At 39.0% G+C, this 14,016-nt stretch overlaps 1 protein-coding gene across 2 annotated transcripts in view; it reads left to right on the top strand.

Annotated features, from left to right (window-relative positions):
* esyt2a (extended synaptotagmin-like protein 2a) overlaps positions 1-14,016 on the top strand; it is a 39,916-nt gene that overhangs the window by 17,865 nt on the left and 8,035 nt on the right. The window contains exons 7-16 of one of the 2 annotated variants that reach the window (XM_063885445.1): positions 202-291; positions 2,861-2,916; positions 5,508-5,628; positions 5,937-6,113; positions 6,816-6,901; positions 7,737-7,785; positions 8,622-8,711; positions 8,825-8,920; positions 12,141-12,203; positions 13,458-13,532. In XM_063885445.1, the coding sequence (XP_063741515.1) occupies positions 202-291; positions 2,861-2,916; positions 5,508-5,628; positions 5,937-6,113; positions 6,816-6,901; positions 7,737-7,785; positions 8,622-8,711; positions 8,825-8,920; positions 12,141-12,203; positions 13,458-13,532 (903 nt within the window). The remainder of the gene's footprint in view (positions 1-201; positions 292-2,860; positions 2,917-5,507; positions 5,629-5,936; positions 6,114-6,815; positions 6,902-7,736; positions 7,786-8,621; positions 8,712-8,824; positions 8,921-12,140; positions 12,204-13,457; positions 13,533-14,016) is intronic. The other variant, XM_063885446.1, reaches the window with a different exon arrangement.

Raw genomic sequence — 14,016 nt, 5'->3', positions numbered from 1 at the left:
ACAAATATCTAAAAAGTCAGGAGTAAAATGCTCCTGAGTAATTTGGTGTCGTTCTGTGTTTGTTTCACTTCTCTGCGTGTGAACATAAGCTCCTGATTTTACGCACGGGGATAAAATAGAGCTCCATCTTTAATACGTTTCTGTGAGATATTAAACATCACTCATAGCTAAATGTTCATATTTGTATTGTCTCCTCCGCAGCTCCACGGGACTCTGAGAGTGGTGATGGAGCCTCTGCTGGGAGACATGCCTCTGATCGGAGCGCTGTCCGTGTTCTTCCTCAAGAAACCAGTAAGTGGCTTTAACCTTTGACCTCTGAAGTCTTCCTCTGCCCAGCCTCAGTGCTCTTTATCAGTGCATTCCTCCCTGACTGCTCTCTTCCTTCCTCCGCTTCTGCACGTCTTCCAGATTCAGCCCTTTTTTTTGGGGGGGGGGGGGGGGGGGGGGGTAGGACAGTGGAGAGTGACAGGAAAGTGGGAGAGAGAGTCGGGGTGGGATCCGGAAAGGAGCACGGGTCGGGAATCGAACCCGGGTCGCCGGCGTACGGTGCAGGTGCCCCAGCCAGATTCAGCCCTTTTGAAGGGAAATAGATACATGATCAGGCATCAAACTACTTTGGCTTTTCTGAACTGGTATTTCCATTGCAATATCTTTTACGACATTGGAGGGATTGATCATTTTTGCATCATTATTCTCACTTTTTGGGGAATGTCTGTGCAGTTAATTCAGAAATGATGCTCCTCCTGCAATCTGAATACTGCCCGTATTGCGATTTTGATTTAATTGCAATTAATTGTGCAGCCCTAACTGGTTCCCATATACAAATGTACCCATCGAAATCTTTACGAAGACATGTGAAATTGCTTCCCTCTCCTCTGAAAACTAGCATATCCTATATTTTGATCTGTATTTTCAGTCTGAATATGAAGTGATAGAAGCAGAAGGCTTTAGTTTTAACAGTTGACACAACTCAGATATTCATTCATCATTTACCTATATGAGTGGTTCTGTGAAATCCCCCACGCTGTTCTCTTTCTCTTCCTGTGCCAGGGTGGCAGAACGGCATTGTGGGCAATTGTGGTCTACATCTAGAGTGCTAACCAGGCTACAGAAAGACTTACACCCTTACACCCTTACACACACACACACACACACACACACACACACACACACACACACACACACACACACACACACACACACACACACACACACACACTACAAGTTACTTTATAGATTCCGATTTTACACACAAAACTCATCAAGAACTTTTGAAACTTATGATGTTTTGATGATCTCATTATTGGATGCAATTTAGCTTTTTTTTGGGTCATTTATTCGTGTGGAATCTTTACACAGAGCCAGCTTTAGATCTGAAGATTTGCTGCTTTTTGTTTAAAATATGTATTTGTATTTTTGATAACTTGTCTTTTTAAAAGAGGAAATTTTACTCCAAATAAACACATTTCATCACACTTACCTAAATACCATTTGCAATGCAGTACTTTTCCTTATACTGCAGCATTCCTACAGTGTTGTATTAGTCCTTTTTACTAACGGGAGGGATCTTTGAGGAGCTGTCGTCCTCATTTCTGCAGCACTCGACATTTTAAGCCTCTTTTTAAATCTTTTTCACTCAACTTTGAAGTCCCTCCTAATCCTTCACACACACACACACACACACACACACACACACACACACACACACACACACACACACACACACACACACACACACACACACACACACACACACACACACACACACACACACACACACTGCCTCTCTCTCTCTCTGAGGCTCTCTGTACTGTACTTGTTCACAGACACGTCCGCCTCATAATGTCAGTGATATGTTTTAAAACACGCTTGCCATTCCACCTTAAGTTCACATATATGTTCACCCTGACAGCTGGCACGAGGCCCGCGCTCCTTTTAGGGTGCCCGCTGTTATTTTGAGATGGGTGCCACTGCCCTCCCAACGTGAGTCTGGTGATTGTCTGGAGAGATGGACCTTACAGTTAGTGGGATGAAGATTACAACACCTGCAAAATTGGGAGAACAATTTCTGATGTTGCTTCCTATTTCGACTTCTCGTCCTCCACTGTTGTATCTAGCAGCTGTTAATTTGTTTATGCAATGTCATTTACAAAGTACCTCAGCACAGACTTCCTGTTAGTTTGAGAGTTAACCCAATCAGCTCGGCTCTATTGATCAACGGGTCGATTGAGTTGCGGTCGGGCTCCTGCAGACGCCGATCTGCTGAGTCATGGTGCTGAGGATGTGTAGAAGAGGAGCATTCAGATTGTTCAATACCAAAACTTAAAATGACTTTTCTTAATGTTTCTGCTGCAGCTCAGAGTTGTTATAGTTATTTGTTGAAGGAGACTTTAAAATTCCATGCTGTAGTAATCAATTTACCGTCGATTAAATATATTACAAAACCGTCGCTTTCAGGGACAAAATCCATACTTTCAAAGGTACAGAAAATTCAAATTCTTGCCACAAATTCTTAAATATGCTAAATTAGGAGATTATTTCTCCTTTTACCTACAACAAACCCCAAATAAATGGTTGTTATGGAAACTGTAGCCTATTTCTTTTACACATATCCTTCAGGAAGCATTAATGTTGGTTATCCTTATTTTAGATTGTTCAGCGCTTCATATTGTCGCCGTAAAAACCTCTCTGTGGTCTTAAGGTGCTTCTGAGTCTGTTGACTTTTAAGTAAAAGCACCAGTTTAATAATGGAGGAGATCATAGTTTACCTGTTAAACAGTTTTTGTATTTACCTGTTTATTGTTTTCCTTTTTTCTTAATTTTTGAATAAAATCTTAATCATAATTCTTCTTTCTTTCAGTTGCTGGACATCAATTGGACAGGACTCACAAACATGCTGGATATTCCTGGAGTCAGGTTAGTAACGGGTCTGTGTTGAAGCCTGATCAGTCTGTGTGTGTGTGTGTGTGTGTGTGTGTGTGTGTGTGTGTGTGTGTGTGTGTGTGTGTGTGTGTGTGTGTGTGTGTGTGTGTGTGTGTGTGTGTGTGTGTGTGTGTGTGTGTGTGTGTGTGTGTGTGTATGCATCCTTTTAGAAGTGTATATCCATTTGCTGGTTTGTGCATCCATTGATTTTACCTTGAATTAATCAGTTGACCTAGTTGTGAAGAACAGGGGTGCACATCCTTCCAGTTCAGTATAATGACAAAATAAAGCCAGTGCTCTCAAGAGACCTTCCCAGTGGACAGACTCTGCTGCTGAAACCATTACATTTACCAGAGGATCACAGAATGGATTATGATCTTCATTTTCCCCACTAAGTGTCGGTATTTATAGCAACATGACTATAAAAGTGGAGCCGCCGCTGCAGACTGAGACGTGATGTCAGATAAGTTAGAAAGAAACATTTCCCCTCATAATTTTGTTTTAATTTTGGATCAAAATGCAGTAAACTGTCGCTAACAAATGCATTGCATGATTGGATTTTATAGCAATACATTTTGTGCGTGCCAAGGATGATATGGCCATACAGATCGACATCCCTACAGATATAACTGTACACATTATGTTAGGCTATCCCAGATGTGGCATCTGTGAGGCAGTAGCTTAATGCTAACATCTTCATGCTAACATGCGTGCTGTAGTTCCTTTATAGCCCAACATTAGCCACCTTTAGCTTAGCGGTGGTGACCGTGAAGTCATGTGACCGTGCTGTAGTTCCTTTATAGCCCAACATTAGCCGCCTTTAGCTTATCAGTGGTGACGTGAAGTCATGTGACCGTGCTGTAGTTCCTTTATAGCCCAACATTAGCCTCCTTTAGCTTAGCGGTGGTGACGTGAAGTCATGTGACCGTGCTGTAGTTCCTTTATAGCCCAACATTAGCCTCCTTTAGCTCAGCGGTGGTGACATGAAGTCATGTGACCGTGCTGTAGTTCCTTTATAGGCCAACATTAGCCTCCTTTAGCTTAGCGGTGGTGAGATGAAGTCATGTGACCGTGCTGTAGTTCCTTTATAGCCCAACATTAGCCTCCTTTAGCTCAGCGGTGGTGACATGAAGTCATGTGACCGTGCTGTAGTTCCTTTATAGGCCAACATTAGCCTCCTTTAGCTTAGCGGTGGTGAGATGAAGTCATGTGACCGTGCTGTAGTTCCTTTATAGCCCAACATTAGCCTCCTTTAGCTTATCGGTGGTGACGTGAAGTCATGTGACCGTGCTGTAGTTCCTTTATAGCCCAACATTAGCCTCCTTTAGCTCAGCGGTGGTGACGTGAAGTCATGTGACCGTGCTGTAGTTCCTTTATAGCCCAACATTAGCCTCCTTTAGCTTATCGGTGGTGACGTGAAGTCATGTGACCTGTGCTGTAGTTCCTTTATAGCCCAACATTAGCCTCCTTTAGCTTAGCGGTGGTGACGTGAAGTCATGTGACCATGCTGTAGTTCCTTTACAGCCTAATGTTAGCTTTTTACCTCAAATATTATAAAGTGTTCTTAATATGTGGAGCTTATCCCGCTGAGTATCGAATCATTAATTTGCAACAGGTCTAATTTTCTGCTATATTCCAAAATCCAATGGAAAATCCATTGACTTGTTGTCAAAGGAACAAGGGAGATGCTAACTTCCAGGTCTGCCTACAAAACCACATCATCCATTCATTTAGCCAAGTAGCTAGCTCGGCTCATAACATCAGTATGTCTTTTTGAAACCTGACTTTCCCCCGTGGTGTAGTACCTATCTTTTTAAAATATTATTGGACTTCCATCCATTATTTTAATAATAATAATTATGAAAAGCTGGTTCCCTCTGTATGGACCTGTTGCTGCTTCCTGCTGCCTCACTCTTTGTTTCAGCAGAGAAACACACTGCGGTTTCCAAAAGACTCCGCCCTGTGAAATGTTGCTTTCCTTGTTTGACGAGTGTGTGTGTGTGTGTGTGTGTGTGTGTGTGTGTGTGTGTGTGTGTGTGTGTGTGTGTGTGTGTGTGTGTGTGTGTGTGTGTGTGTGTGTGTGTGTGTGTGTGTGTGTGTGTGTGTGTGTGTGTGTGTGTGTGTGTGTGTGTGTGTGTGTGTGTGTGCGTGCTGAAGCCCTGCCCTTGCCCCACCCTCATCTCTCCCTCCCTCCCTTCCTGTGAGAGCCCTCATTATTTCCTTTATTGAGGAGTTGTGTGTCGTCCTGGTGCAGCAGGAAATCCTGATGTGTTTAGTGAGTCAGCAGACTGGGAAATAACCAAGATCAACTTCAGAGCATTTGCTTGAAATTAGAGTCTGATACCGACCCAGGATCAGCTCTTACAGAGGGAATTATTTCAGTAGGGAAACAGAGCAGCTGTGTTGTAATGCACGGTGATGCTGCCCTCTAGAGGAAATTAGGGATGTCATCCACGCACAAGTACAAACAGTTTGAAATATCTTGTTACTATTTCTAATTTAGCTCTTTTTTTAATCTTATCACTTTCCTCCTCCTCCTCCTCCTCCTCCTCCTCCTCCTCCTCCTCCTCCTCCTCCTCTCTCAGTGGGTTGTGTGATAACATCATCCAGGACGTCATCTACAGCTTCCTGGTTCTTCCCAACCGGATCACCATTCCTCTGGTGGGAGAGGCCCAGCTGGCCCAGCTCCGCTTCCCTGTTCCCCAGGTAACGCACGCACACACACACACACACACACACACACACACACACACACACACACACACACACACACACACACACACACACACACACACACACTGGAGGCATTTACCTTTGCAAAAAATCAATTAATGAATCTGTTAATTGGCAGAAGATTATTTCAAAAATAAAAAGGTTATTTTAAATCATTTTCTGTGTTTATACATTTTGAATTGTTTCCATAAATATTTGTTGGAGGAGCCTGGGACATCAGATCATTGCCAACCTCTTCTCTGCAGCTATCGGCATAAAGCTTTTGAATCTTGTCTCTGCAGGGCATCCTGAGGATCCACTTCATCGAGGCGCAGGACCTGTTGGGTAAAGATAAGTTCTTGGGCGGGCTGATCAAAGGGAAGTCCGACCCGTACGGTGTCATCAAGGTGGGGACGCATCTCTTCCAGAGCAAAGTCATCCACGAGACCGTCAACCCCAAGTGGAACGAAGTGTACGAGGTAAAGTCTGACAGAGGATCCTGACAGCTTCACTATGAGTTATAGAGGGAAACAAATTCAGGTTATACGTCACAGGTGAGTTTAGGCAAGGTACATTAATTTATATAGTAGACAAAGTGCTTATAACATTAAAAAGCGATTAAAAAACTAAAATAATTCAAATTGATTTCAAATAGAATAACACAAGGCTTATTTTATCAGTGCTGGGTAATCAAAAGAAAATACTTTAGTTAAAGCATTTTAAATTAAATGAAACTAAACTAATTAGCATTTAAATATAAATTGTTTTTTTAATATTTTGAATAAAATACTAAAATAAAATGTGAAAAATTAAATATACATAATATTCCTTTTTAAATATCGGCCACAAAAAGAAAACAGCGATTTAAATTCAATTAAATGAAAGTTACATCTCTTTAATTTAAATATATAAATTAGAATTTCTTTGAGTAAAACAAAATACGAAAACAGAAAATGTAATACTAATTAAAAGGGTGTAAAATTGAATAAGGTAGGTATAAAATACACAAGTTATAGTGCAGTGTGAGATATACATAGGTAACAAAAGGACATTTCAGTTACAGGATTTAATTAATTTACTTTCATTAAATTATTTTAGTTGTTTTCCAGGTTATTCAGGCTAAGTCTTGTCCATAATTGTCCGTTTGAAATGTGTTTTATTAATGTTTCTTGTATTTCCAGGCCTTGATCTACGAACACGCTGGACCAAACAGGCTGGAGATTGAGCTGTTTGATGAAGACACGGATAAAGACGACTACCTGGGGAGGTAAACACCTGAAACCCCTCCCCTTCACACTGCTCTGTTTCCTTCTCTTGACTACCTCTGACCTTTGTTGAACTCCAAACACAAACCTTATACTTCTGTCTCTGAACACCTTCTGATGTTTTAATACTTTGCATGAGTTAAAGCACTGTTTTTACGGATGCTTAAGGCCAAAAATGGGCCTGGATTTGGTGTTTTTTACAGTATCTTTCCATAGATTTCCTCCTGAATCCCATCATCGTCATCATACAGCCACCAAAAATGCTCATAATCTTCTTGTGTTAGCCCCTAAAATATGTTTCATATTATTAGAGATGAATATATTTTGGTTAAGGATTGATTTTTGGACAAAATTAGGCCTTTAAAGCTGATATTTTGGGCTCTGACAATTTATGATTTCACAATTTTTTGATATTTTAAAGCCTAAAGGTGAATTATTACTCTGAATTTAAATCGAAAATACTTTAAAGTTGTGGCCCTGCGTTTGACACCAAGTCTTCAGAAGTAAATCAACATTTCAGATGCACCTTGTTGATCCAAAGAAAGAGTTAAAGTGCTGACACCCTAATGTCTCTTATGTGTGCTGCAGAAAGGGAACAGAGCGTCTGTAGTTCCTGGAGTTTCAGGGTGTGTTGTGCAAATTGTGTTTCTCGTGTCTTATACTAATCATATCTGTCACAGTAATAGGATTTCACTCTCCATTAACCTGCTGGAGCCTCACGGCGACTCTCAGTGTTGTTTAATGAGTGCAGCGGTGTGTGTCCGACGTTGTGTGTGTGTGTGTGTGTGTGTGTGTGAGATGAGTCAGCGCTTATAGAAAGTTTGTTTTGTTTTTCAGTCTGGTGATCGACGTGACCGAGCTGCAGAAGGAGCAGAAGGTTGACGAGGTAATGTGCAGATTTTACTCTCACGTACAATCAGTCACCTGTCACTCGAACCCTGTCATCAGAACTCATATTCATTAGACTTTTAGTTGATAATCGATGAGTTTTTGTAAGTGAAATTCAGTTTTTCCCTCCTGCTTCAACAGACTTCTCACTACTTTTAGTTCCTTTGCTTTTTAAACTTTTTTTTTGTAATTTATTTGTGTTTTTGACTATAGCTACGGTAACCAATGTCAGTACAAATATGAATGTATTATTCTATCTTATACATATGCACAACATGAATTACTTTTCCTTTTTAAATAAGTTATACCACCCAACGTAATGAATGAAATACATATGAACACATTTTTGATGCATCTGAAATCCTTTTGAACAAACAATATTGTTTTTGTTATTAGAATAATCTAAATATTTACAAATAAACAAGTGAAATCGAAGAGCAGCTGGTCAACACAACACAATCTAGTTCCTGGTTTTTATTTTCATCCTGCAAAATAAGTGTTATGGCTTTTAAATAATACAATCATCAGGTTCCTTCTATTGTCTGATACGAACAATCATTCAAACATATACTTTTTGTTCACAAGTTAAACAACTCCCATCATTTCCTGTGTGCCATGAGAAAGAAGGCTCATTACTGCTGGATGTGTTTTAGTAATTAGCCATTACTAGAAGCACAATCAGCTGTTTCTATCAGTAAAATGGGTTCCTTCACTTCTAAAAAAGGTTTTATATTATATATTGTTATTTATGAGACAGAACTGAATGCAGGCGGGTGGAAACTGTCTATAAAACGTCTTCTGATATTAACAATAAGCTCTCCTCTCTGTCTGCAGTGGTTTGTAGTAGAAGACGTGGCTACGGGGAAGCTGCACCTCAAGCTGGAGTGGTTATCTCTGCTGCCCTCACCTGAGAAGCTGGACCAGGTACTTCGATTTTTGGGTCACATGTGCAACTTGCAATGGATCTCTTCCCATGAAGCCTTGCAGGGTAAATTTACCCCCAAAACCTAACCAGCGCCTCTTTCCCTTCCTCTCAGGCGCTGACGAAAATCAAAGCCGACCGCGGTCAGGCGAACGACGGCCTCTCGTCGGCGCTGCTCGTCGTCTTCCTGGATTCAGCCAGAAACCTGCCGGTAAGTCATTCTGATCCAACTTCCCAGCATGCACCTGGAGTAATGATATCCCGTTTTACCCCAGGAGAGAACAAGGTGGTTTGTTTTTTGATCTGTGTGGGGAAGCAGCTCGCCAGTAAGATGTAAGGAATGGCTTGTCTGTTATAAATTTGACTCCTTCTGTTTTACTTTGTTATTATGAGGCACTTTTAAAAATGTTTTGCTGCAGTTTTCTGCCTTTGTTGCTGCACTGTTGTATTTTCCTGATTTCCCAACCACGTGATGCTGCCGGAGGTTTAAAACAACACTGTTGGGAACAAATGATGTGTTTTTGCCATCCAGTTTTAGCTCGTTGGATCCAGTTCACACAGTTTCTACTTCAGTCTTTCACTCATTTGCCTTTCTGAACTTAATTTCTGTTCTTCACTCCATTTTCTCTAAAATATAGCATATAAATAAGGCTGAAAATGACCAAATAATAGTGACACCTGTAGTTAAAGTGCTTTATTTTGATATTTTTACGAATTAAATAATATTCTTTGTGTTTTTCTGTGCTTTTTATAATAAATCCCATTATTTTTCTTTCTGAAATATGCTAAAAACTATATTTTCTACAATGCTATCTTCTATTGTAATAAAATAACATAATACATAGAATATTTTACTAATGTATGCACTAGTGTTGGTGCATCAGTCAAGAAAATCAATAAATCAATTTATTTCATACATAAAATAATTACAAAAAGTAGAAAACAGTAAAAAAAAAAAACATAATGTCAAAAATATTCAGTCTTTTGATTAAATATTAAAGTTAAACCACATTTGGGATAAATACCTTTCCTTAAAAAGAGTTGATGGTCCTCATCCTGCAGTATTTCCTGGTATAAACACCTTTGTTAGTTAGCTTTAACCTCTGTAGTGCAGGTTCACCTTCCTCTTTTCAGCCTCTTCTTCTTCTTCCTCCTCTTCTTCCTCCTCTGAAGAGCGTCTTCGAGGGGAACTTGGGTTCGGGCTACTTAAAAGAGAGGCGTGCGGCGGGCCTGGTGTTTTGCGAGAACACGGCCTCTCTCTATAGGACGTTATTTGTGAGTCAATGAGTGGTTCCACCACCGATAGATAACATCTGCTCGAGGTCATGCTTTCCTTTTGATTTGGAAACCTTTGGATTGTTTGCCTGACGAGCATGAATCCCGACTTGTGCATGAGACTTCATTAATGTAATTAACGTCATTATTTGTGGTAAGAGTAACCCGTGTTTCAAGACCATAGCAGTGGCGAGCGGTAGCAACATGCTAATCATGCAAGATACAGCGCTAGCAGAGCAGAAGTGGGCCAAAAGGACTGATAATGACCCACAGATTGATTGAAAAATAACTCATGATCCAAAGGGTGATCGACAAACTGTAAGGAAGATTTAAGTCTCTGAATTATACTCATGTTAATGTGATTGAAGCAAGCTATTACATAAGTTAATGGACCGTTTTCTAGCTTAAAGGGGCTCTCTTATGCTAATTTTCTGGTTAATATTTGCATTTAGTGTCTCTTCTGTGACTTGTATATTATATATATTTTTTTCCCCCTGAAACCAGAGCCCAGTGTGCTCTGATTGGCTCTGTCGTGATTGGTCAACCAGCTTAGAGATGTCCCGCCCCTTAACCTATCACATACAGATTTCATCAATACTTTTGTGTTTCTCTTGGAAACTAGTTTTATATCAAGTTATTTTTGAGAGGAAGGGATGCATTTTGAGACTCGAGAGGCTGAATTCTCTCTGGATTGCTTTACCTCCATCCTCCCTGTAGGAACCCATTCTCTGTGGTTGCACATGGTTACCCCTCCATGCAGAACTCAAGCAATTTTATTCATTTTAAAGTAATGCACAGACCTTCTGACTGGGAGCAACCTTAAACACATGATGTACTTCCCCTGTTCTGCCACTAGGTGTCTCTAAAACTGTTTACTTGTCAGTAAGGCTGTGTTTTGCTTTAAAATCTAACCCTATAATAACCCTAACTTCACATTCATCCATGTTAGATCAAAGCTAACCTTTGGGATAATGAGGAAAAGATTCAAATCACCACCCTATCCTCTTAAACACATTTGACCCCGAGGACCATTTTTTTTTCCTGAATGACATTGACTTGACACCTGCACTGTGTTTCCCAGTGATGAGATGATTGAAATCCAACACTAGAGGCGATACTATTTCATAAAATGAATGGATTTCCCACCAACATGCATATCTAAATGTCACCCAGTGTGTCTTTCCTCTGGTCCTCATTCCATCTCTTTCCATGTTAATCAATGACTCACATCTAATGCTGTGGTATCTCAATTAGAGTCCAACTAATACGCTTTAAAAATTGGTTTATGGCAGATATTTTTATTAACGTAATTCAAGACAAATTGGATTTGACTAAAGATTTTTATTCTATTTTTTTTATATCCTTTTATTTTTTAATGTTCAAAATTATATATACTTTATTTAAATTATAGTGGAACAATAATAATAATAATAATAACAATATGAATACAAAACATTTCACCTCAAAACGAAAATAATAATAATATTGATGACAATATCATTATTATTTTATTATTATTACTTTTTTAAATTATAATTTATATTTGTATTATTATTGTTGTTATTATTATTATTACTATTATTATTATTATTATTATTATTAATATTATTATTATTATTATTGTTGTTATTATTATTATTGTTGTTATTATTATTATTACTATTATTATTATTATTATTGTTGTTATTATTATTATTGTTATTATTATTATTATTATTATTATTAATACATTTCCATTATTTTAAATGTATTTTTAAAATGGAAATATGATTATATGTTATTGAAAAAATTGCACCTTTGCAAAAAGTCTTGAATTATATATTTGAACGTATATTAATATCGCCTGATTAATCCAGTATTGGTTGGACTCTAGTTTTTCATCATGTCTAATTTGGGAATGACATTAACCATGTGATCATCTCTCTCCCTCCCATTCGTCCTGGTGTCCTCCTCATCCTATCCCTGCATGCCCCCTCTTTTCCCTAATAACCTCCTGGTGTGTGTGTGTGTGTGTGTGTGTGTGTGTGTGTGTGTGTGTGTGTGTGTGTGTGTGTGTGTGTGTGTGTGTGTGTGTGTGTGTGTGTGTGTGTGTGTGTGTGTGTGTGTGTGTGTGTGTGTGTGCTCTCTCCTGCCTTGTCCCTGGGGGAAAATCAAAGCGCAATCCGTTAGAGTTCAACCAGTCGGGGCTGAGGAAGACCTCGGTCAGTAAAGCCCTGAAGGTAACCAAGCACTCCCGTATCAACGAGACACCGAGGAACACAGTTTATGCTTCAGAAATTCCCACTTACTCAACTCACCTGTCAACATATTCATACATATTCAAAAACCGGTGCAATGTTTGTACTTGGACGGTGCTTTTATTGTGAAAATCTATCACTTCAACCAATTAGAGATACACTTTCCAATAAAGTAGCAACTAAGAGCCCCACCAAACCTTTATATCTCTATTGGAGTAAAATGAGGGGCCTTGGGACAGATTAATGGTCTGTCAAATATCAGGGAGGGATTTTTTAAAGATCATTATTTCTATTTTAAATGTATTTAAGGATAAACCCTTGAGATGCACCAGCCCGACAAAAGCAACGTCTATCAAAAACGAAATTGAACAACAAATAAGGACGAACTATAAAGTAATACATACTATAATTACAATTTGATGGACAGTAGTGTGTAGTAGATCAGTTTAATTAATAACAAGAGCAGAGCAGCTGATTAATGCATGCTTAAACACACCCAGCTATGCACGGGAGCAGGTAAAGTATTCCATTTTTGCATCTGGGACAAAGAGATGAACCTGTCTAACTTGATCATTTGATGAGTAACGTATAAAATATAGCTTTAAATAAGGAGGATAATTAAAGTAAATGCATTTTAACATAAGTGTCCTCCCTTCCTTTAATGAAGAATGCATTTCATATATATACCATGAGCTCCACTTACTTACTGACTGTTGTTGTGCAATCATTAACACACTCCACTAATCATGTTTGTTTACTAAAACCGTGTCTGGCAATGTGTGTAGTAAATAACAACATTGTTTCCCCCAAAATGTACATTACTGATCCTCTCCTCTCCTTAAAAAGTTTCACATTCTTCTGAGATGTGAAACCTAGCTCTGGTTTGGTATCTTGGTAAATACCATAAGCCCTAAAGGACACTGTATGAGCTCAAAATCCACATTTTGAAAGCTGAAAACATACAGTTAGCGTCATTTCATGTTGAGGGAATGTATTTTGCACTAAGATCTATACAAATATACATATTAAAGTTCATTTTGCATTTAATTTCTGATACTTGTATTACTTTATGTTATAGCTGAGATACATCTTTACCACCGCTTGTTGAAACCTTAATATTTGTATACGTATAAATGCTAGCCTAGCTTCGTAATGCTAATGCTAGCCTAGCTTCGTAACGCTAATGCTAGCTATCGCTGCTTTTCTGTAAAATTGTTCACTTTTCCTCTCCTGCAGTCCGGGAAAAAGGTGACCAGCGATCCCAATCCATTCGTCCAGTTCAGAGTGGGACACAAGTCCTACGAGAGCAAGGTGAGACCAAAACAGGATGTAGTTTTAGGGCACTTTAATCTGAATGATCTTACCTTAAACGCAACAGAGTTTGTAACTTTTATGTGAAATAACACCTGAAATACATTCTGGGAAAAAGGGTTAGCAATGACAGTTAGCAACATTTTGGGAATTTAAGTTGTTTACTTTTGTTCCAAATGAATGAAATAAATGAATATGGTGTAAATCTTGTGTCTGTGCATTAAGTACAAAGATAGTCCCAGGGTGTTGTTAGCCTAGCTTAGCATAAAGACGGGTAACAGTTAAAAATAGCTAGTTTAGCCGGGATATTTTTCAGGCTAGTTTTGAGTCTTTATGCTAAGCTAAGCTAACGGTGATGTGGATTCAGCTCTGTAGGTAAAACACAAATTATATCTTAACAGCGCACTTTCTTTCCCTAAGAAAAAGGTAATTTGAGAGACAGTTTTGCTGCAATAAGTCTGTTAATTAGTTTTAATATGAAGTC

Source organism: Eleginops maclovinus, chromosome 6, assembly GCF_036324505.1.
Source record: "Eleginops maclovinus isolate JMC-PN-2008 ecotype Puerto Natales chromosome 6, JC_Emac_rtc_rv5, whole genome shotgun sequence".
Lineage (NCBI taxonomy): Eukaryota > Metazoa > Chordata > Actinopteri > Perciformes > Eleginopidae > Eleginops > Eleginops maclovinus.
This window is presented reverse-complemented; position numbering and strand designations above follow the sequence as displayed.